Consider the following 21523-nt stretch of genomic DNA (forward strand, 5'->3'; position numbering starts at 1 on the left):
TGTGGAGCTGGTTTGGCTTTCTTCTGTCAGATACACACCAAAGCACAATTTTAGGTAGAGCATGTAAGCGGGCCGTCATTATTACAGTGTTTTTCTGAAAATACGTCGCTTTTAAAATCCTTTTATTTTCGGAAAAATCAACAGTGCCCCTTATAATCCGGTGCGTGATAATGGTGATAAATATTTTTGGCCATATTGCCCTTCCATATTAATCTATAATGAAAAACAAATCAATATATGAAAAAAGCATTAACACCGTCAATATCCAGTAGGGAATTTTGTAGCCCCACCACACAGTGGCCACCACAGGTCCTCCTCCTCCTCAAGAGAAGTTTATGGTTTCAGACTGTGATGAATTAAAGACGTAGGCAGCACTCAGGAAAACTACCTGGTAGTCACAGCAGGAGTAACGGAGTCAAAAGTATACCAGATGAGAAACAGTTTGAAAGCAAGACCTACTGATAAATTCTTCTACTGAAATATTTTGAGTTTTAAATATAGATCTTTTACACCAAGGGCCCCTTTCAGTCACCTTGTTTGGAGCTGAAGTAAACAGTGAGTGAGACCGAGCTTTTAGGGAAGGACAGAAACGCAGAACTTTGAAGGAAAATGCGAGTATCCTCTAGGACAGATCGAGTGGCAAATGTTTTCCTCTGGATTAAACGTTCTTTGTGATAAAGACAATATTGAAGAGAGATCAGGTGGATGGATACAAAATGTAATTAAATCCATAAAAAGCACCAAAACATGATAATTCAAAATGACAAGATATAGATGCTAGAGCTGCAGTTCTCAGAGTTTTGCCAAAATTCACGCAAAAAAACCACCAACAACAAAGATTTTATCCCAAATATTTTGCTATCATAATCATACGAAGCCAGCATTGATTTATTACCAATTTAATATTGTAACACCATACTACTTCAGGGCTCGCAAAATCGCTAGCCCGACGTCCCGGAGCTAGCGATATCTCTGGTCAGGTGACCAAAATCTATCTCAGCCCCGCCCGTTGGGTTATCATATAGCCCGACGGGCTATATGATAATTTCACCATAACAAGTGGATAGTTTGTTTGTTTGTTTTTTGCTCACTTTCCACAGCCCTCGTGTAAAACCATAAAAAATGTGTCCTCCTTAAATACTGTAAAGAACAGCAAAGCAAACTTGCATTCCCAATCCAAGCAACAAAGTGACCCCCTCAGCCCACCAACGGCTGACGCAGTGGGCTGCGGTGACCTCTCCGTCTCCCTCCGTGATCCAGGCCGTTCTCCTGCCCTCAGCTCAGCACCCACGTGTTGTCAGCAGCTCCTGTTACGTAAGCGCTCCTGCCAGACAAAAGCTCAGCCATCCCTGATACAAATCACTGGCTGGCCCATGTTGGCAGCAGCGATAGTACTGCTCAGTAATCCACGCAGGGTCTCTCTTGTTGAGAATGTTTTTTCCCTGGCTGCCAAATGGAAATTTTTGACAATGTAATAATAGATTTTGAGGGCATGAAATACAAGGTATTTGTTAGACGTCATGTTTTGTTGTTTTAAGCCCGCTATGACCTTAAAGGTGAACTCTGGCTTTGTAATTACCTTTGGGTGTCAAACTCTGGTGAAGTTTCACAGTGTGCGCCAACACCACAACAATTGATGAGCATTTGATGGATGCCATAAACTTATGGCCTCCCACACTTCCTCTTTCCCTTCAGGGTGTTCAGTGTCATAAACATTTTTATTGCGGTCTTAATGACTTTAATTTCCGCCATAATTTAATCCTGTGTTATCACTTTAGTTTTATTGTACAGCACCATTAAAAAGTTTTACAGTTAAGAAGTAACTGTGATCGAAACGGTTGATTCATGAGTGACCTGATGCGCTCAGATCTTATCCAGCACAGAATAAAAAATAAAATATGTGACTTTTATTATAGTATAATGCGAGAAGACTTGGAGGACACAGACTGTCATTTTTACCAACTTGATCCTGGAAAAAAGTGTTTTTGAAGGAGGTGCCATTTGATGGTTTTAGTTTTACACATCAGCAGCAGCTAGGTTTCTATTAGTGTGCGAGAACATTCTGTCCACAGCCCTCTGTTTATCACCCTTCCACTTTTTTTTATATTTAATGGCTCTGAGTACTTTTTGCCTGTGCTGGGAGACTATACATCATATAATGGTACAGGATTATAAGAAAACACAGATTTACATCGTAACTAGACGACCTCTGTCCTCTGCTAAAGCCATCATAGTTGGTAAAACGTGTTGATGCTGCTGCTAAAGCCATCACTGTTTAGCCATCAGAACTTAAGGTGCAGCCTGTACGTTTCTGTATCAGTTCAAATGAGATCTCCGCCTGTTTCGTTACACTGTGTGTATGTGATCAGTAGATCTCACAAGAATATTGGGAGGCCCTGCAGAGGAGACTGTCGAGCCGCTGACTTTGCAAAGAATGCTCTAGAAATACAGTGCTGCCTGAGAAGGTCTGTTTCTCCCCCGTGTGCCTGCGTGCCTTTAATAATGATAAAGAAACCGAGGGAGGCAGGGAAAGCGAGAGAACGGTGGAGAGGTGTAAGAAGAGTAAACTCGTGACTCATCAGGCACAATGGAAAAGAGTTCACTGAGTCAGATGAAGCAGGAACACTAGGTGGTGGATGAGCCACGAGACTGATGGGAATAGATGACTGTAGGTATTTTATTTTGGGAGTCAGCAGTCACTATAATATATTATTTTGCTCATCAAACTAGTGATTTACAGGCATATAGAGTAACATTTAAAAAAACAAACTATCTATAGTTACATTTTATTTCCTTTTTGAACCACATTGATCAGAAAAAAGGGTGAATAATAAGGCTAGGCCATGACAGATCCCTGCTAGTAGTTTGTACCTAAATCACTACTTCATTCCTCCTCCTCATGCTGCTTATCAATAAAATGGAAGTAAAGTGAATAAAAACTCTGCACCACACTACAGTGGATAACAGCATAATTCCCACTTCCTCTTAGTGGTAATTTTTCTTCTTCTGTTACGCATATTCTAGATGATACTGAAATATAATTGAGTGTATTATGACTGTATTATAAGAAAATATATAAAAGAGAAATTGTTTGCCAAATGTTTGGCAAAGACGGATGGAAGCCCTCTGAAGACATAGTAAAGTGCTTACCAGCTCTGTATTTTTAATGTTGGACTAATTCTTTTTTACCTCATAGTGGCCATTCGTGCAGCCCTTCAGTTAATTGTTTGTTTGAAACTAACTGTTGTAGCTCCCCCTTTTGGAAACAAGGTCTTGACAGCAGCTGGATGGAGCTTATGTCTTCACAGCCAAAGTTGTGTGGCTTAGATGACCATGTCATGGGTATCTACTCTCACCAATATCATACAGAGCCCAAGAAAAAACAAACACACAAAAAACCCCACAGTGAAGCATCCTGAGACCTGAGCTTTTGGTGCACCGGGTTTACGTATGCACCCCTCAAACATTCACTAAGGGTGAAAGGGAAAGCATTAGAGATTTTTTTTTCTCTCTATTTCGTATCTCCAATTGAATATTTTTGGTTAATTGATCACGTTGGCTACAGCACCAAAACAAAATAGAGGCCCCTTTGCTTTGATTTGGTCCCAAATTACATCCGTCAGACCAGGGCTACTTTGATTCATAGTCTTTGTCTGCTGTGCATCGATTGCCCTCTATATCCTTTATGCCAACGGCCCGTCGATCCTTACTCTGTCTTTATTTCAGTCCCGATGATGTTTCTGTATTGATTTTAGTGCCAAACTGAAGCTTGCTCACTGTAGGTCCTTCGGCTCTGCCATTGAAATTTGAAGACTAATTGATTTCAAATGAGCGAAAGGCACGACGTGTTTCCTCATACCAAACCACTCCCTCAGGCTGTACTTGGATGTGACACGTCTTCACTTCTTTTACCTCTTGCTTTGCCAGACAGTTATTTCTTTGCTTTATCTTAAATTTATCTTAGTCTTTGCTTAATCTACACTCGATGTACAAGAGTAAATATAAAGTACAGATGTGGCAGCACTGGACTTCAGCTTGTTGGTTCCACAGATAGTATAAAAGATGGCAAATTACCAGTTGGTTAGTGAAGTCTGGTGAGACTTCAAGGTGCCTGTTTTTGTCACCATCCTGGTGTTTTGAAACTTCCTTTCTGACTCCTGATGACCATAAAGGCAATTTAAAAAATGCCTTGGGAATTTTATTCAGTAATACCAGAAACTAGCAGTTCAGTAATCTAGTTCTTAAATGCATCGGGGAAAAATGTTTACTGAGAGCATAGTTCCAGGAAAGATGCATGCACAAGTTGTCCTTTCCCATCTTTTTAATTTCTGGTTGAACAACACTTTCACAGCAACAGTTATGAATAATTTGGAAAGTCGCCATTCTCGTTTGTTGGTTAGTAGGGATTTTCTTGGTAAAAGCCATGACCTTTTCCAGTTAATGTTTTCAGAAATATTCATACAGGGTGTTGGTGTTGGTATTTCTGTGAACAAGGTTTCCCATTATTTTCTTGACTGCTTGCTGACTGGTCATTGTGGAGCAATCATAGTCATAATCATTGGACTAAACGAGTGGTATGAAGTTTTATATGTAGGTAAAGATGCTGAAATGCTGTCTGCATCAACAACAATATTTTCTGCATTTTACAGGAAATGAATAGCAGCTGACCCAGGGGCTGACAGCTACTACCAATCAAAACAAATCTTCTTTTTACATTAAATGGGAATAAAATTCTTTTGAAGAAACTCAGTTAAGATGGTTTAAATGTGAATAAGATGAATCTTTCACATATTGTTTGTTTTACACAACAGCACAACTAAATTAAAAAGTCGGAATAAGAAGCTCTACATGCAGATCAACTCTTTGTCTAGTTTGACACAATTTACATTTGATTGATTTCTTTCTTAATTGCAAACATACAACAACCCTGCTTTCTAGCAGAGATAAGTGCAGCGTGCAGGATGGATATATAGATATATAAATTCTAAAAAGTACTATATTTTTATAGATAAAGGTATCTTTTTTGATGGGCTAGTAAATATCTATAGGGCCAGTAAATTGCTCAATAGCAAAAATGCAGTCTTGGTGTATTGTAGATATGTTGCAGTTGCGCCGTAACAGAAAATGTTGAACAACGTTAAACCAAAGTAAAATTTCCACCAAGCACACCAATCAGTTGTGTGACACTCCATTCTCTCTTTAGATGAGATGCGGAGACACTTGCTCAAATAAATGTAGTTTAGTGGGAAACCATGTAGTAAATTATACTTGGTGCACACTCATTTACCCTTTCAGCAGGTCATATTTGCAGGTGTGATTGAAGCACTTGTCTTGATTCCAGATTTTACAGGGATCATGAGTCATGACTTTTAAATTTTTAACTTGTCAGCTTTAATTAAAGAGTTCATAAAAGCAGCTGAAACCACACAGTAAAGTTTCCCACGTGACAAACATCACACCTCGCAGAGCTACTCGACTTGTCATTTGACTCCCGTTAGTTTCTGTTCAAGCAGTTAGTGAAACCTGTGCTCTTTGTGTGTCTCTGCTGTTTTCATGGGCGGGACAAGTGACTGTGAAAGGTGTCAAGTTCAAAAACATCCAGGCCACAACAGGTTTATATTCAAAAAGGGGTTGAATAAGGTTATTATATCACCTCTTGCACTCTTTTCATTTCTTATAAGCTGATTAATGTGGATGTTTAAACTCTGATGGGTTTTTACCTGCAGCCTTAATCTTACTTCCCCCCTTTTTTTCAGGTGTGGCTGACAGACTAGCTGAAGGTAGAGGCCGACTCCACCTTATCCATTCACTTTGCTGCCCTGTCGGGGAGAGCAGAGTACAGGTTTTTTTTTTCTTTCTTTCTCTCTCTCTCTCTCTCTCTCTTTCTTTTTAATGCCTGGATGCAACCCGCCAACTTGTGAATTCATGATCACATGACCGTGGATATGGACGCAGTCCTGTCCGACTTTGTCCGTTCCACTGGAGCTGAACCGGGATTGGCCAGAGACCTGCTAGAGGGTGAGTTACTGAGGATGGTAGAATTTCATTATTAACAATATTGCAAAGCTAAAGTGATGAATGCAACATGACGTTTCCTTTCCCCTTCCTTAATGGATGTTAGTTCAGACTGAGCCTTATTTTAAAGTATAGTTGATTGTTTAAATTAAGACTTGAACTTAAATATTAAGACTAAACAAGCAGCAGTGTTTTAATGATGTATTTCACGATGTATAAAATAGTTGGTAATAGCTGGACCCAGGCATAAAGCTTGCTTTGCTTTATATTTATGCTTCTCGCACTTGTGGTTTGATGTGATATTTATTAGCTTTTTGACTGCAAATAATTAGATTGAGATTGAATTAAGAAGAGCTGCTGTTGTCACTTTTCTTTCACAGTAGTGCGGTGATTAGTGCTTGGTTTGAATCTTCTAACGTGTTGGGAGTTTCCTGTGTGGAGTTTACATGTTTCTTCTGGCCCTGTGCAGATTTCTCTGTGGGTTTTCCAGCTTCCTCCCACAGTTCAAATAGATCCTTTTTTTAAGTTGATTGGTGGTTCTAAATTGGCCAAGGATGTGAGATAAACAAAGTGTGTGATGATTATGGAATAAAGAAGTGTATGAATGCGGCTAACTGTGGTCGAAGGTTCCTGGAGTTGTAAGGCTAAAAAAGCCCTATAAATGCCATTTCTGTTTCCTCCACCTGAGTTCACGCTCTCTATCTCAGCACAGCTTTGTTGCATCACCAGCGTTGCATTCCAGCTGTGTTTTCCACATCATTAGAAAGCACCACTTTCTTCTAGTAGCTTCCTTCAATGTGAAAATACAGATGTAAAGCGAAAACTTATCAGATCTGTTTGTCTTTACACTTTGATCCCTTCTATTTTTAATCTACGAATTTCATTTCTGCTTCAAGTGAACTTAAAAAAAAGCAGAAGTGGGGATGTAGTTATAGGAAGTTAACTGGAGATGATGTTCCAGGCAGTGGACTCAGTAAGTGCTTTTGGCTTTTTACTGTTAATTATGCTATCAAAGTCTGAACGAAGGTATTACTAGTGTCAGCAGGGCTTCTGTTGCCTAGCAGCAGCACAAGTTGCAGATAAGAATATGGGTTAAAATGTAATGCATTGCAGCAACATCAGCAAGAGAGCGAGCTGAGGCGTTTATCCAATAAAGGAATGTGTCAGCGGCCTTTGGGTACAACAGAAAGCCCGTGTTGCATTGACTTGTGGTAAATATTTAAACTGATGAGGAATCAGTCATTTGCTGGCCAAAAAGATTCAGGTAGTCCTGTTGGAGCAGTTAACTCAGACAGATGTTTCTGTCTCTCCCTTCCTCTCTCTTCCTAGGCAAGAACTGGGATTTCACTGCTGCCCTCAGTGACTTTGAGCAGTTGCGACAGGTGCATGCTGGGAACCTGTCGTATTCGTTCACAGAAGAGCGAACGTATCTGGCCCCTGAAAAGGAGATGGCTCGGGTAGGACGGCCTATACTCCATCGCCAAGATGAGGTGGTGCAAGGTGAGGTTCTCAGGAAGTGAGTTAGTCCAAAACATGAGTTCAGTTTGCAGTTTATTAGGTGCACCAACTTAATCTAAATGTTTTGACTACAACAAACATGCAGTGACTACATATCAGCTGATAAAGTGACAATTACAGAGGGTTTAAACCTCACAGTATTTTTGTAATCTGGTGCTCGCAATGGAGGCTTGAGGCTCGAGCGTGTGAGTTGGTGCAGTTTAGGAACCCAGATGACACAGGGATGTAACTGCAAAGGTTGGAAAAGATGAGAAGTTTAAACTTTCTGTATTACTTTTTCATGGTTAAACACTGATATATTATTTTTTCTTTCTTCTTTCCTGAATAGCGACAGTGGTTTAGGAGTAGACTGCAGTAGTTTCAATATGAGTAAAAATGGTTGCAGAGCTGGGTTGATGTCACAGCTTCTGTGATGACCACGGTGTAACGCTGACAACAGCACCAAGTCAGCGAGCAGTTTTCTGATAATAAGCCCTGTTGGTGTTTCAGCTGTGATATGCAAAATTCTACGTTACAATTTACATTGGATGTTTGGGCGAAAGTTTAGTTGAGCTGTCTCTTAGTTTAGGTGAGTCCACACTTTTTAAAATGCAGGCATGTCCCCCTGCTGCCAAAAATAATGTATCATTCCCGAAAGGTTACTAATGCACAGTTTCATTCCTTATCAAATAAAAATACTAGCAATTGTCCTACCGCTTAATATTCTGGTCTACCCTGAGACTAAACATAATAACTACAAATCATAATGTGCAAATATGCACTTCGTGCAACACCTTTTTTTTCTCTCTCTCTCCGTAGCTACAGAGAAGCGTTTGTCAAGGGGTATTTCTCATGCTAGCTCTACCATCGTTTCTCTGGCCCGCTCTCACGTCTCGAGCACCGGCGGTAGCAGCAATGAGCCTCTTCTGGACACGCCCCTGTGCACTTTCCAACTGCCAGACCTCACTGTGTACCGGGACGACTTCAGGAACTTCATTGAGAGGGACCTTATTGAGCAGTCCATGATGGTGGCCTTGGAGCAAGCCGGTTAGTATAACTCTGTACCATACATGAGATTTTAGGCTTGACTTGGTTGCAGATAAAAGACAGTTCTTACCCCCCACGTGCTTTTGAAGTGACACGAGTGTTTGTTGTTTCTATTCCAAAATATATTGCCTACTCCTGCATTTATAAGACAACAGATGTACTGCTTCTGTTTTAAATATTTGGATTTAAAATCACGACATGCTGTTTTAAGTGACGTTTGTTGTGACTAGTTCATGTTAAATTACCAACAAGGGTAAAATGCTATTTTGCAGTGGTAGCTTGGCCCCTTTGAAGAACTTGTTGTGGTGTTACTTTGACCCGCCACTTCCAAATGTAAATTTTGTATCCAGAGTGTCAGCTGGTGGTTTTGTGAAATATATTTTGAGACATTTCTTGTTCGGTCCTTGCCTCTCTGTCTTCCGTCTTCTCCTTGTCGTCACCTCGCTGGGCAGGCAGCATGGACAGCTAAGTTTATGAATGCCATAATGCGAGAATGAGTCGATGTAGGAGCTTCAAATTTATACCATAGGTGTATCTACTAAACCTCTTTGACAAGTAGGGCTGAACGATTATGGAAAATAATCTAATTGCGATTTTTTGCCCCAATATTGCGATTGCGATGCGATATGCGATTATTTTTTAAGGTCTTTGTCTTCTGTATTATTAAACAAAGACAAGCAATACATCATATAGTATGGCCAATACTATATTACATTAATTTTAAACTGTTCTTTCCTGGAAGACAGACCTCTGTTATGATGACATGAGGTGATGCATGAATTGATGACTGACATTTTTATTTAACTTCTTCAATCACAACAGTATATTTGAACATACACAATAGTTTATTTTTAGCTTACAAACATCTGAGCATAAAGTGCTGACAAGGAACCCTGGTGTAAACATTAAAATGAAAGTCAGTACAATGTGCAGATTGCAGAAATATACATTAAAAAAATCAGTGGCTTTACCACACTCAGTTTTTCGACATCTGTGAACTACTAGACAGTCATTCAATTAAAAAATAATATTAAATAAATAAAACTAATAAATAAAAAATACACACATCTTACTGATCTCTGCAGTCAGTAACATTACACATAAAGTGCAAACATAATAGCAATTGTATAAACACACACACAAACACGCCTTTAAAATTTAAAGGCGTGAAATTGGACGGTCTAGTTCTGATTAGCGTCACCGCTGTCTCGGTGGAGTTTAATAAACTCGGCCGTCTGCTTCTTGCTATCTAAAATATAACCAGACACTGGTGTAAATTCTCGACTGTCTCATACTTCTGTTTAATAAGTTTTCTGTTTGACGTTTAGTCAGCTGTGTGAAAACCAAGGAGGAACCCACCCGGGGGATTAATAAAGTTTTATTTTATCTAATCTAATAACTTTAATCTCAGCCAAACCGATTTACTCACGAACAAACAAAACACTGAAAAAAGCCCAACAATAACGTTTTTAGGTTGTCTAAGTGACTTATATATTACGTTTAACCCGAGCAGCGAAACTCCGCGGTGATCTGAAAATGATGTGCCGGGAGTTGTGCCGTTCTCGGCCGCATCAGTAACCCTCGAGCTCCCGGCTAGCTGTCCAGCCGGAGGGTAGCAGACGCCTCTGAAAACGTCGAAGCACTTTTGCAAATATGGGATATCTTGATAAACCGAGCAGATATTTGATGTTTACACAGCTACTTTCTCGCCTGAAAATATGTTAAAAGTTTATTTTGTGACCCAGAAAGATTAGTATGAGTAATTTTAAAACTTAGTAGCGGCCGCCATTGCTGGAAACTGGAGTTTGGCTGGGCCGCGCTATGAATTCTGGGATATGGTAGTAATTTGGACAGCCTTCGGCGCGTCGCTGTGACGTAATCGGTCTACAAATGCGGCCTCAGGAGGATGCAGCCCATGAATTTGGACATGTCCAGAGTATAATCGCAGCCTTTGCGGTTAGAAAATTGCACTTGATCATGTCGCGATATTATCGCAAATGCGATATATCGTTCAGCCCTATTGACAAGTTCGAATCTCAGTGACCTAGACCTAAAGGTCAAAGGTCAAGATCCTGAACATTTGTAAATGTGATAACTTGAAACCAAGGTCTTCTAATATGTGTCTTCTAAGACGCTGAGCGGTAACACTGTCACCAGTATTTTAAATTTTTTTTCCCTTTCTCCAATGGCTGCCCCACCACGAGTCTAGTTGTGCTCGAAGTTTGTTAAAAGGTTCTTCGTTCCCAAACTTGCCAACTGCTACTCAGAAGAGATAATCTGATTATCGAGTAGTGCTGGGCGATATGACGATATATATCGTGTGGACGATAGAAAAGTGTATTTCGTGCCATTTGTCTTCTATTGTTTCTAACCTAATTTTATAAATTATTACATAAAATATATCATTAACCCTTTAAAACCGGTCGGAGCAGGCACACTCCGTTTTGCCTATCTATTTTTGAATCCCTGTAGAACTGGAACCACATAAGCTAGCGCAATAATTTTTTTTGTTTTGTGTATGAAACCGGAGGAGTTGTACTTACATCTTATGCCATTAGCTTTTCCACGGTCAAGGGCAATAAAATTGAATCACAATTTGTGTTGAATTTCTTATTTTGTGCTCACCTCGTGTGTGCAGCTAGGGCAGGAAAATAGACTGTTTTCAACATCATTATATTAAATTGTGACAGTAAACATATAACTCATTCAAACAGCTCTGACAGTTGTAGCAAAATCTGAATACCTGTAAAGGCAGAGGTGTTGTAATCACTAACTCATAATTATAGGCTATGACTTTTGAAGGTGAATTGTTTCATTCCAAAATAAGACAAAATGACACACTGCTAAGACTGCTGACACGACAGGAAAACCTTCTCTGGAAGTCTTTTGACTTGAAAATCACATGTTGACACAAATGACTATCTTTTTGAGGACTTGCACAGCAGTTGTTTTGGATGAATACTTCACCATATTTGTCATGCAAACATGTGAGTTAAACATTTATTATTCACCTGCAGGGCGGCTGAACTGGTGGACAAAAGTGGTTTCAAACTGCCAGAGTCTGCTACCTCTGGCAACAAGCGGAGATGGAAATTGCCTGCTGCACGCAGCCTCGCTCGGTGAGTATCACGGGCCTTTCAAACAAGACCCCAATACAGTGTAGGTTCACACTCCATTAGCATTCATTAAGGGAACTCCAGTGTTAGCTTAAGCACTAATTGCATTTTACAATGTTGCCGTGCACGTTCACTTTGCCTTTACAGCCCACTTAGGACTCCTAGCTCAGAAAATTAATAATGCTCCAACTGTGCAGGCATTGTTCCAGACTTTTATAGTAGGTGTGAGTATAATATTCATGTGCTTAACTTGTTCTCATTAAAAGACAGTTAGACCCTTTAGCCATTGTAAGTTTGTAGTTTTTTTTTTTATTTGGGACATGACAATACAGAAAAACCCCTGAAACATCTGCACACCTATATGATTAGATGTGGTTGTACAAAAGATTCTGTTGATGTGTGTTTAACGACCTGATTTTGTTTCTGTTGCAGGTATGTGGGGCTTTCACGACCGAGACTTGATGCTGCGGAAGTCCCTGTACGCGCTGATGGATCATGGGTTGGAGAGAGAGGCACTGAAGCGCAGGTGGAGGTGGCAGCAGACCCAGCAGAACAAAGAGGTCTGTCACAGAGGCTGCACATTAGTCTTGCCTATCTTTGTTATTCCCATGACTGTATTAGGGCGGTGCACAGAGAAGTTACTAGGCAAGTTGAGGCTTTTCACATGCCTTGCATGCCAGATAAGTCAGCCTGCATAACATTTGATATTTAACGAGTAGCATGCAGTTCAGAAGATGAAGGGGCAGCGCTAGTGCACAGAATAAGATAAACAAGGTGTAGTTTGAATTCTGAATCATTAGAATTTAGTTTTTGTTTTTATTTAGTTTCCTCCACTACTGCTGCATTTTTAACTGTAAATACTTTAGCTATGGACAAGACTGTCTTCCTCACTGAAGTTTATCGAGTTTTGAAAATTCAGTTAACTTTGATTTACAATAATTAGTAAAACAAGATATGGGGTTGCACCAGGAAGGGCATCTGTGGTAAAACTGAGAAAGCCTGTGGTGTGGGAGCAGCTGAAAGGAGTAAAACAGGTACTTTCGATAAATTGTCTTTTGGCCTTCATTTTCATCAAAAGAAAACTTTTTTTTTTTTTAATATATTTTTGTAAACCCCTTACCTTCCTGAATTCACTCTGTTCCTGGTTGTGTTATGTTTAGTTTAGTTATTTAAGTTATTCTTTGTTTTTTCAGTTAAATTATAATTAAAGTACAAAGAAATGGAAACTTGTAAATCTATTTTCCCGCATTTTTGACCAGTATTTAAGATTTATTATTTTATTTTTTTAATTTATTTTTAATTGTGCAGCAGTACTCTGGATTAAATTCAAACATTTTTAGCAGCGCTGTTGTATTTAAAAAAAAAAAAAGTGGCACTTGCAGGTTTACATATCAAACCAAATTCCCATGTAACTCATTATTGGTTAACTAACTTTTGAAAATTGTTGTTTTTACCATGAAAAGTCACCTTTGTCCTTTTTTTGCAGCCATAGCAACATGACTGACGGCCATATCAAATGCAAACATTGATTCTGAGATGTAACTCTCAGCACAAGTATCTCCACCTTTTTTCTTAGTTGCGTGCTGATAACGCTTTTTCGCAATGTGTCAAAAACAGGATTTTAGAGCCTGTTTTACAAAACACAACTTTTATCCTCATGAAAGCTTAAAATTGTAGCACAGCAAGTATGTTTTTTTTTTTTTTTAAAGTGGATGCAGACAGCATGCACATACCCACAGTAAGAGGAAACCACATGAATGACTGCATAATGTTCACAGCAGAATATCTGAGGCATCCTCAAGCAAATCACTTAAACCAAACACGCTCTAGTGGAGCTGCTCCGTGGGCAGTGCTCGGGCCTGTGGCTGCTCTGTGTGAATTTAGGTCATTGATTTTATTTGGTGGCTGTCAAAACTGGCCAAAAATCAAGTTTGACCATTCATTTAAACAAAACATTTGAATATCGTACTTTGTGCATTAATTCCTCACGAGTACAAAACCAGAGTGAGATATAACTGCTTCTATAGCTTCTATATTTATTTCAACATAGAGATCTCCTTTATAAGCTCTATGTAGCATTAACAAATACAGTTATTGGGTTAAGCTATAGAAGAATGGCCGGTTGATACGCTGAGTATGCTCTGCTGTGACAAACATGGAATAATCTTTTCCTCAACATAAAATTCAAACCTCCAGGGACCTGCAGCGCTTGAAGTTTTTATCACTCATCTATTCATTACTCAGTAAGAAGAGTTAATGTTCCACTATGCTAAGTTTGTAATGTTTACAGACAGGGCTCTGAGTGTTAATCACTCTGTGTTTAGCAGTGTTGGGTTGTGAACTATTTACCATCATTATCACACAGTTGTTATTGTTACTTCCTGTAAGTGTGGCAGTGACAGAGACATTAACATCTGTAATAGGTCTCTTTAATTTTCTATAATAATAATTTTAATATGCAGCATAAACACGTGTTGTTGTTAAGCAACAAGGTAATACCTCTGTGAAACAAAATGTAATATGCTCTAATTACCTCTGGCTTGCTCAGTTTGCTAATGTGATAGCTTGTCTACTGTCAGTGTAGACCTTTGTGTTTTTCTTGCTTTGCTCATAGTTGGTTCTGAAGTCTTCTCTCCTTCCTGCATTTTGTTAAAGTGGAAGCAGGAAGGAGAAGAATTTAAAATTATTAACTCCAAGTTTGAAATGAAAGCTCACTTTTACTTGTGATGGCAGAGCAATGCAGACGCACCAGCACAGGTCTATATGCAAACAGCAATGTTGACCACTTATAGCAGGAATTAAACACAGTACTATAAATTTAACCTTTGAGATCAGCAGCTTGGACAGAGTTAAGTTCACATCTATCCCTTACATCTGAATTGTACTTCTGGGTCAGAGCCATGTTATAACCAGAACAGCTTTTTAACCCTGCACCGCAATATTCAACGTAACCTGACGTGCACCTCCCAAGAAATGGAACTACAAATCGGGTCAACGCATACCCCGGCGTCTTGAATGGCGTGGAAGGTTGCAGTGTAGGGATAAAAGGAGTTTCCGGTTACTACTCAAGTTAAGATGTAAAGTCTAAATCAAGCTTCAAGTTTGCATCTAAAGGTCATATGGAGCTTTAACCTATTTGGCATCCCTGTCATTTAACATACCCTGGACACGTTTGCCTTGAGTTGTTCAGCTGATATTTGTCCTCTTATGTTTCCTAATTGTCAGTTTAACTGCACACTCGATCACTGCTCTCTTCTCATGCCAGCAGCAGTGCAGCTTTTCCAGATTTTCCACAGATGATTATTGATTCTCGCAAACCAATGGCAGTTTAATTTAATAAAATTTAGAATATGTGTTGACAGCTCTGCTCTGTGGCTACTGTACGAGCGACTGTATGTTTCTAAAGGCTCTAGGCTCAATTGTCTGCATGTAACCTTGAGGTGAGACGCCATAACGTCAGTACATGCTTTTGTGACATTTGACACGGCCTCTCTAAATGGCAGTTGTGTTTGTGTGTGTGTGCGCCCTTCTTTTCTCCTCAGTCTGGGCTGGTGTACACGGAGGAGGAGTGGCAGAAAGAGTGGAATGAACTGTTGAAGCTCGCCTCCAGCGAACCGAGAATACACTACAGCACCAACGGCACCAACGGGTAAGGCCTGGCCCGGACAATGCAGTGACTGTTAACCCAGCACACTTAGTCACAGTCATGTTTTTATTCATGAACAGACAAGCACACTCACAGTCACAACTGAGTGACCGGCCCTCATTAGTCCATCTGCTTTTTTACTGTGGCAAAAAAAAGTCCACTGGGTTGAATACAGTGACTGTAAAGCTATAAAAACCAAAGCCACACTAACACAATGTGGTTTTTAAGTTTTACTGTTAGCCAAAGTTTCAAGTTGGTAGTAATAAACTGTTATCTTTAGTGTAAACAATCATCTCTGATAAACAAGAAACTGTTGCTGTCGTTGTTTCCAGAGTGGAGTCTTCAGACGAGCCGGTTTATGAGAGTTTGGAGGAGTTTCACGTCTTTGTCTTGGCTCATGTCCTTAGAAGGCCCATCGTGGTGGTCGCTGACACCATGCTGAGGGACTCGGGAGGAGAGGGTAAATAAGCCTGAAAAGACTTTTCATTATTTCACTTTCAGTTTAGTTTTATTGTTTTTAAATGTTCCATTTTCATTAGTTTCCATTTTTAACCTGCAGCCATGAAAGTCTGATGAGGGATTGTTGTCAGCCCTCCGGGCGTGCGGCGTGAACACCCAACTTTCTGAGCACTCTAAGCCGAGATCGAGGGGACGTAGGATTTTCAAATTAATGCCTTAGCTACATTTACTAAAACTCTTGGATGTCTGAATAAACCTTTACCTCAAGGTCAGAGGTCAGGTTTTTGGAAAATCTCGTGAACACAATGAGTTAAAAAAAGATGTCACTGTAGATTTTTAGGTTTTTATTAGATGCAAGTTGTAAGTAGTTCAGAATACTTATTACAATACACATGTAAAGATGTCACAGTAAATATACACTCAACTGCCACCTTATTAGTTACAGCAGAAATTAACTAAGTCTGACAATATTTACTGGCTGTCAGGAGTGGCACACAGCGTGGTCCTCTGCTGCTGTAGCCCGTCTTCTGTTTTTTTTTTTTTGTTTTTTTTTTTGGACCATCATCTGTAAAAACCTTAGCTGCTCGTGTGGGTCATCTTCACTATCAGTGGGTGGAATTGTTGATTTGACCAAACTGACAAAAACTACAACTAAAGGTGTTTCCTGTATGTTTTTTTAAAATTCCCAATGACCCACTGAAGCCGTGGTCTGCACATCGACAGTCTTTCTGTGCACATGCTGCAGCTTCAAGCTAACAGGCTAGCTGAGACAGAAAGCGATGAAAGCTGTTGATGGGAGACACAAAAGTGGTGTTGCCGGCCTCCTTACACGAATGTAGCAGGGCCTGTTTATTTTCTGTCCACTTATACCCAGAAAATGTATTTTTCCCCTTCAAAGATCATAATCTGTCTTCATTTGGATTCTCGAATCTCCAGTTTGTGAAAGATATGAAGTCACAGACCAGAAATGGGCTTTTCATAAAGTCACGGAACCAGAAAACATTAGCAGCTGCAGCACAACAATCTCAAAGTGATGTAAAGGCTAGTTTTATTTGTATGAGCAGCCAGTTTATGAAAAACTGTGTTTTCCAGCGTTAGTGGAAATTAGTTGGGTACATTCACGTGGGATTAAGATTCCAGATGAGCTCAGCTTTTTTTTAAGACTATTTTTCTGTGAACAGGAGTGTAGGTGTTTGTCATTTACAGATTACAAAACTGAGGCCAAACAAAAGCTTTGAACCAGATAATCCGTGATTCATGATTGCAGTATTTCAAATGAACTCTGCCCTTCTGATATCTTAAAGTTAAAACAAACAGTATGAACTCCTGGCAGCCTTTTATGTTTTCCCCGTGCTTCAGAGGGTTTCTCTGGTTACAGCTGGGCTGTGGCGGCTTGCCTGTCTCGTCCCAGGACAGGTCTCACAAAAGACTCATCTTAATAACATTAGAGTTTCACTTCCTTGTGGAATAAGGTTAAATAAATATATTGGAGCACTTTGTTTGGAAAAACAAATGTGAAACCAGCATTCTTGGGAATAAACTAAAGCATGAACAGTTTGCTATCTTTTAGTAGCTGTTGTTGTTTTTTGATAATGATCTTTTCCATTTCAAGTAGATTAAAAATCTTCCAACAAGTGAAGTATTGTCCTTGTATATCTTTATTGTTTACTCGTATGTTTCTGTTGTGCTTTACTGACTGAGAAACAGAGCTGAGGTCCCGTTTCGCAGATGTTTAATGTGCTTATTACTCACCCTCCAGCTTTTGCTCCCATCCCATTCGGAGGCATCTACCTACCGCTGGAAGTGCCAGCTGCCAAGTGCCACCGCTCTCCGCTGGTCCTGGCATACGATCAGGCGCACTTCTCTGCTCTGGTCTCCATGGAACAGAAGGACAGCTCGAAAGAGCAAGGTGATGCTCTCCATCATCCTTTAAAATGGTCGCATAAATATTGATTCCTTTTTCAAGGGCTGGTAGTAAGCAGCTGATATCTTAAAGCCATAAAGGCGAGTACATCAATCAGGGGAATGCTTATACAAATATTCCCCCAGAGAAGTTGATGAGTTTCTAGTAAGCACTAGGGGTTTCTTTCTTACTTTACAGCTTGGTGCCGCTGCTTGATGGGGAAGTCCTTTTTGCGTATTGTTCTTGATGATTTATTTGGGAATGATGACTAAAGAGAACTGGGCTTCCAGGATCCATGGAGCTCAGCTCCAGGTTGGGCTAAAAATACAAGATGAAAGATGTTATCAGGGGTCCAGTAATGTGTTTTTTTGTTGTTGTTGTTTTTAAACAACTGGAAAAAAGATATTATTAACATTAGAGCACCAGCACACTCATGTGTAGATTGGTTTTCCATTTAGTCACAGCTCTCTTCTCTTTTTGTAAGTACTGCACTCTCGCCTGAACTTGGCTAAACTACGGTGAATGCCTCTGACAGCATTTGCACACTAAAAAACTGCCCACAAAGAAACCCCAGTGACCCCAGGAATCCAAGGCTGTGCTTCTGGCTCGGACGTGGTTGGTCTGCTCCTTCACTTTGTGACTTCTTTGGCATGCAGTGAATCTTGGGATAGGTCGAGTCACATTTGTGGGGAGCCTTGTTTATACTACTCCTGATGCAGCCTTGGAAGGATTTGCAATCAAATAAGGACGCAGCCATAGTCTGAATTCCCATGCTAATGTCAATAGCATGGGAATTCAGACCATGCAGTGATTTAATGTTTTCCGATTGCAAGAGTGGAGTCTAAATCCTGATTTTATGCACAGTTCTATACTTGAAATTCACTGCACAGAAAACTCAAAACCATCCAAAGCCAACTGCTAAATATTAAATAGGAGATGAAAGATGCTGTTTGCCCACAGGTCCTCACTTATGTAGGTGTATTTTTTTTATTGTTTTCTGATGTTTATTCTTGTTTCCACCAGCAGTTGTGATCCCTCTCACTGACTCAGAGCACAAAATGCTGCCACTGCACTTTGCTGTGGATCCAGGGAAGGACTGGGAGTGGGGGAAAGATGACACAGACAACGTGATGCTAGCAAGGTACAAAAAGATTTTACCTTTTTAAATACAGCTTTGGTTGTCTGTTCTGTTTGGTTTGTCACTTACAAAGGACACGGTTAACAACTAGAGTGGCACATGCTCACTTGTGCGTGCTTGCCCTTATTGACAGCTGTCTCTTTAACACGAGTCTCAGTGTGTAGGGATTGACTGCTGACTCCAGATTAGTGACAATTAGATTAGCTCAGACGCTTCTCTATGAATGAACCAGAGGAACGAGCACTAAAATAGCCGCTCTGCAAAAAAAAAAAAACCTTCCACCCTATTTACGTCAGTGAGTGACACCAGAGGTCTTATTCAGATGAAACGGCGGGCTGAGATGATGTTATGTGAGTGGCTGTTAACATTGTTTGAAAAGGTCATTGACTTAAAAGGCCATAGCACAACAAGAGTATACGACAATGAGATGCTTTTAGTGATTTTGCCATTTACTCCACCATTTAGATCCATGTGAGTCTCTACTTACTTTATTTTAACTTTACCTTTAAAGAGCACGTATTCTCATTATTTCCAGCTCAGTCTTTGTACTCTGACAGAGCAGCTTTCTATGAGTCACTGTTTGGATTAATTCCTTATTTTGTACAGGAGCTTATTTTAAAGTGACTTTTGGTCACACTTTATAATACCCATCATTAATTGTGAGTTGATAGGCAGTGAGAAAGATGGCTTATCTGAGTGAAAGGGCAGGTTTACAAGATGGTAATAAGACCTGCTATGATGGGTGGTTTGGTCATGGTGGCACTAAAAAGAAAAAGAAAAAAAAGAGGAGGCAGAGCCGAGCCAAGGATGTTAAGATTTTTACTTGGAGTGAACAGGAATGACAGGATTAGAAGTCAGTGCATCAGAGGGACGGCTCAGGTCGAGCGAGGCAAGGCTGAGATTGTTTGGACATGTGCAGAGGAGGGACAGTGGATATATTAGACAGATGATGTACATGGAGCTGCCTGGTAGGAGGAGAAAAGAACACCTCAGATAAGATTCATGGATACAGTGACGGAGGACATGCAGACTGTTGGCGTGACAGAGGAGGATGCTAGGGGCAGGGTGAGATGGAGGCGAGTCTTCGAGGCAGATTTTGATGACATGCACACACGGTTGTATATGTCACGTACTTGAAGCTATTTGCTTGTTTACGATTGTAAAACATGGGGGAAAAAGACATCTGTCTTTTTAATATTTGTAAAACAAGTAATAGTAATATACATTTCAGTTTTTTAAAAGCCAACCACAATTATATTTATAGATGCACTGCAGTGTTTAGCTGTCCTCAGTCTGTTGTTATGCTGTTATTAATAGAAATGGAAATAATAGAAATATCCTTTATTATCCTCATTAAGGAAATTCATGTGTTCCAGCAGGAAAGTGAAAAATGGAGTATGCAGATTCACACACAAGTAAAGAATAAAATAGAAGAAATAAGACAAGAAATAAGTATTTCCTTGACTTATTCGAATAATGGTGCAATTAAAAAGCATCTCCTCAACATTACTAATCTCACAGGGCAAATTTACAACAAAAGAAAAAAAATACAGTGAATGTTACATTAAATGGCAAAATTTACTTGTTACTGTTTATTTATGAGCAATTAAAAGTATTGCCCAGCTTTCTTATGATTAACGACAATGCTGTGTATCCGAGGTGACCATATTAGAGACATTGTTGCTTAATGACATCATTCAGAACCAAAAATGAAAAAAAAAAAAACCATCAGAAATTGAACATTTACAGCAGCCTGAACTTTAGGCTCACCAGGGATCACTTATACGTATGCCAACCTCCTTATTTGATAGATATAGCTGTAGATGTAGGTTCACTCTAAGAAGGCAACTGACTGGCATTTATCACATGAAACAACTTATGTTCTGTTTTTATGCTTTCACATCTTGTTCTCACTGTAAGACCTAAATCTCTCTCCACCGCTGTGTTTTTGTTGTTGACTTCCCTTTGCAGCTTGTTTTGTATCTATTTTTCTGCCCGTTATTATGATGCTTTAGAATCCAGCTCATGACTGTTGTCTGTGTAATGACAAAAACGCTGTTACAATATAAAAATAACGTGATCGGCTACCCAAACAACAACAGTAATTACTTTTCCATTAGCACAGGAAGCCCTGGCAGAAAGTTCCCTCTCACTGAACTTTACCTTGTTTTTCTCTCCCTTTCCTTCCCCCTTCGACCCAGTGTGGCTCTTTCTTTGGAGGCCAAGCTCCAGATGTTGCACAGCTACATGACGGTCACCTGGCTGCCCCTGCCATGCGAGGTAAGGATTTTTAATCCAGCACTTCTTGTGAAATGGCTGACAAGTTAGCTGAGGAAGATGGCTCAGAATTGAAGACTTCTTTAATACTTTGCCAGACAAATCTGGTTTTGGGTTATTAGAAAAGGAACTAAATCCTGATGTAATCAGATAAATGCTTCAGGGGTTGGTGATGAATGTTAATTCCTTCAATTATTACAAACAAGAGCAGAATTTCTTTCCTTTTCCTTTGGGCCAGCTCTCCCTCTGACTGCTGTATATGTGAAAACAAACAACAGTGGCCCGTTCAGGTCAAAAAGTCACGCCATGTAAACACTATCACAAAGCTCCTCTTGTGTCCCATGTGGTAACGTCAGGAAGCTCGGACGAGCAAGTTCATAGCAGTTTCATGGTTATGCTACAAGGAATGGCAGCTTACATGAAGC

General features: G+C 39.9%; 1 protein-coding gene across 2 annotated transcripts in view; it reads left to right on the forward strand.

The window, feature by feature from the left end:
* The window catches only part of otud7b (OTU deubiquitinase 7B), a 43462-nt gene that overhangs the window by 18765 nt on the left and 3174 nt on the right, over positions 1–21523 (forward strand). Inside the window, exons 2-11 of one of the 2 annotated variants that reach the window (XM_005744062.1) lie at positions 5757–6018; positions 7345–7515; positions 8332–8559; positions 11577–11678; positions 12108–12235; positions 15218–15324; positions 15654–15781; positions 17540–17689; positions 18707–18824; positions 21023–21101. In XM_005744062.1, coding sequence (XP_005744119.1) covers positions 5934–6018; positions 7345–7515; positions 8332–8559; positions 11577–11678; positions 12108–12235; positions 15218–15324; positions 15654–15781; positions 17540–17689; positions 18707–18824; positions 21023–21101 — 1296 coding nt within the window. In that variant the 5' untranslated portion in view covers positions 5757–5933. The remainder of the gene's footprint in view (positions 1–5756; positions 6019–7344; positions 7516–8331; positions 8560–11576; positions 11679–12107; positions 12236–15217; positions 15325–15653; positions 15782–17539; positions 17690–18706; positions 18825–21022; positions 21102–21523) is intronic. The other variant, XM_005744063.1, reaches the window with a different exon arrangement.

This window comes from Pundamilia nyererei, unplaced genomic scaffold (assembly GCF_000239375.1).
Source record: "Pundamilia nyererei isolate P.nyererei 1_Seehausen unplaced genomic scaffold, PunNye1.0 scaffold00138, whole genome shotgun sequence".
NCBI lineage: Eukaryota > Metazoa > Chordata > Actinopteri > Cichliformes > Cichlidae > Pundamilia > Pundamilia nyererei.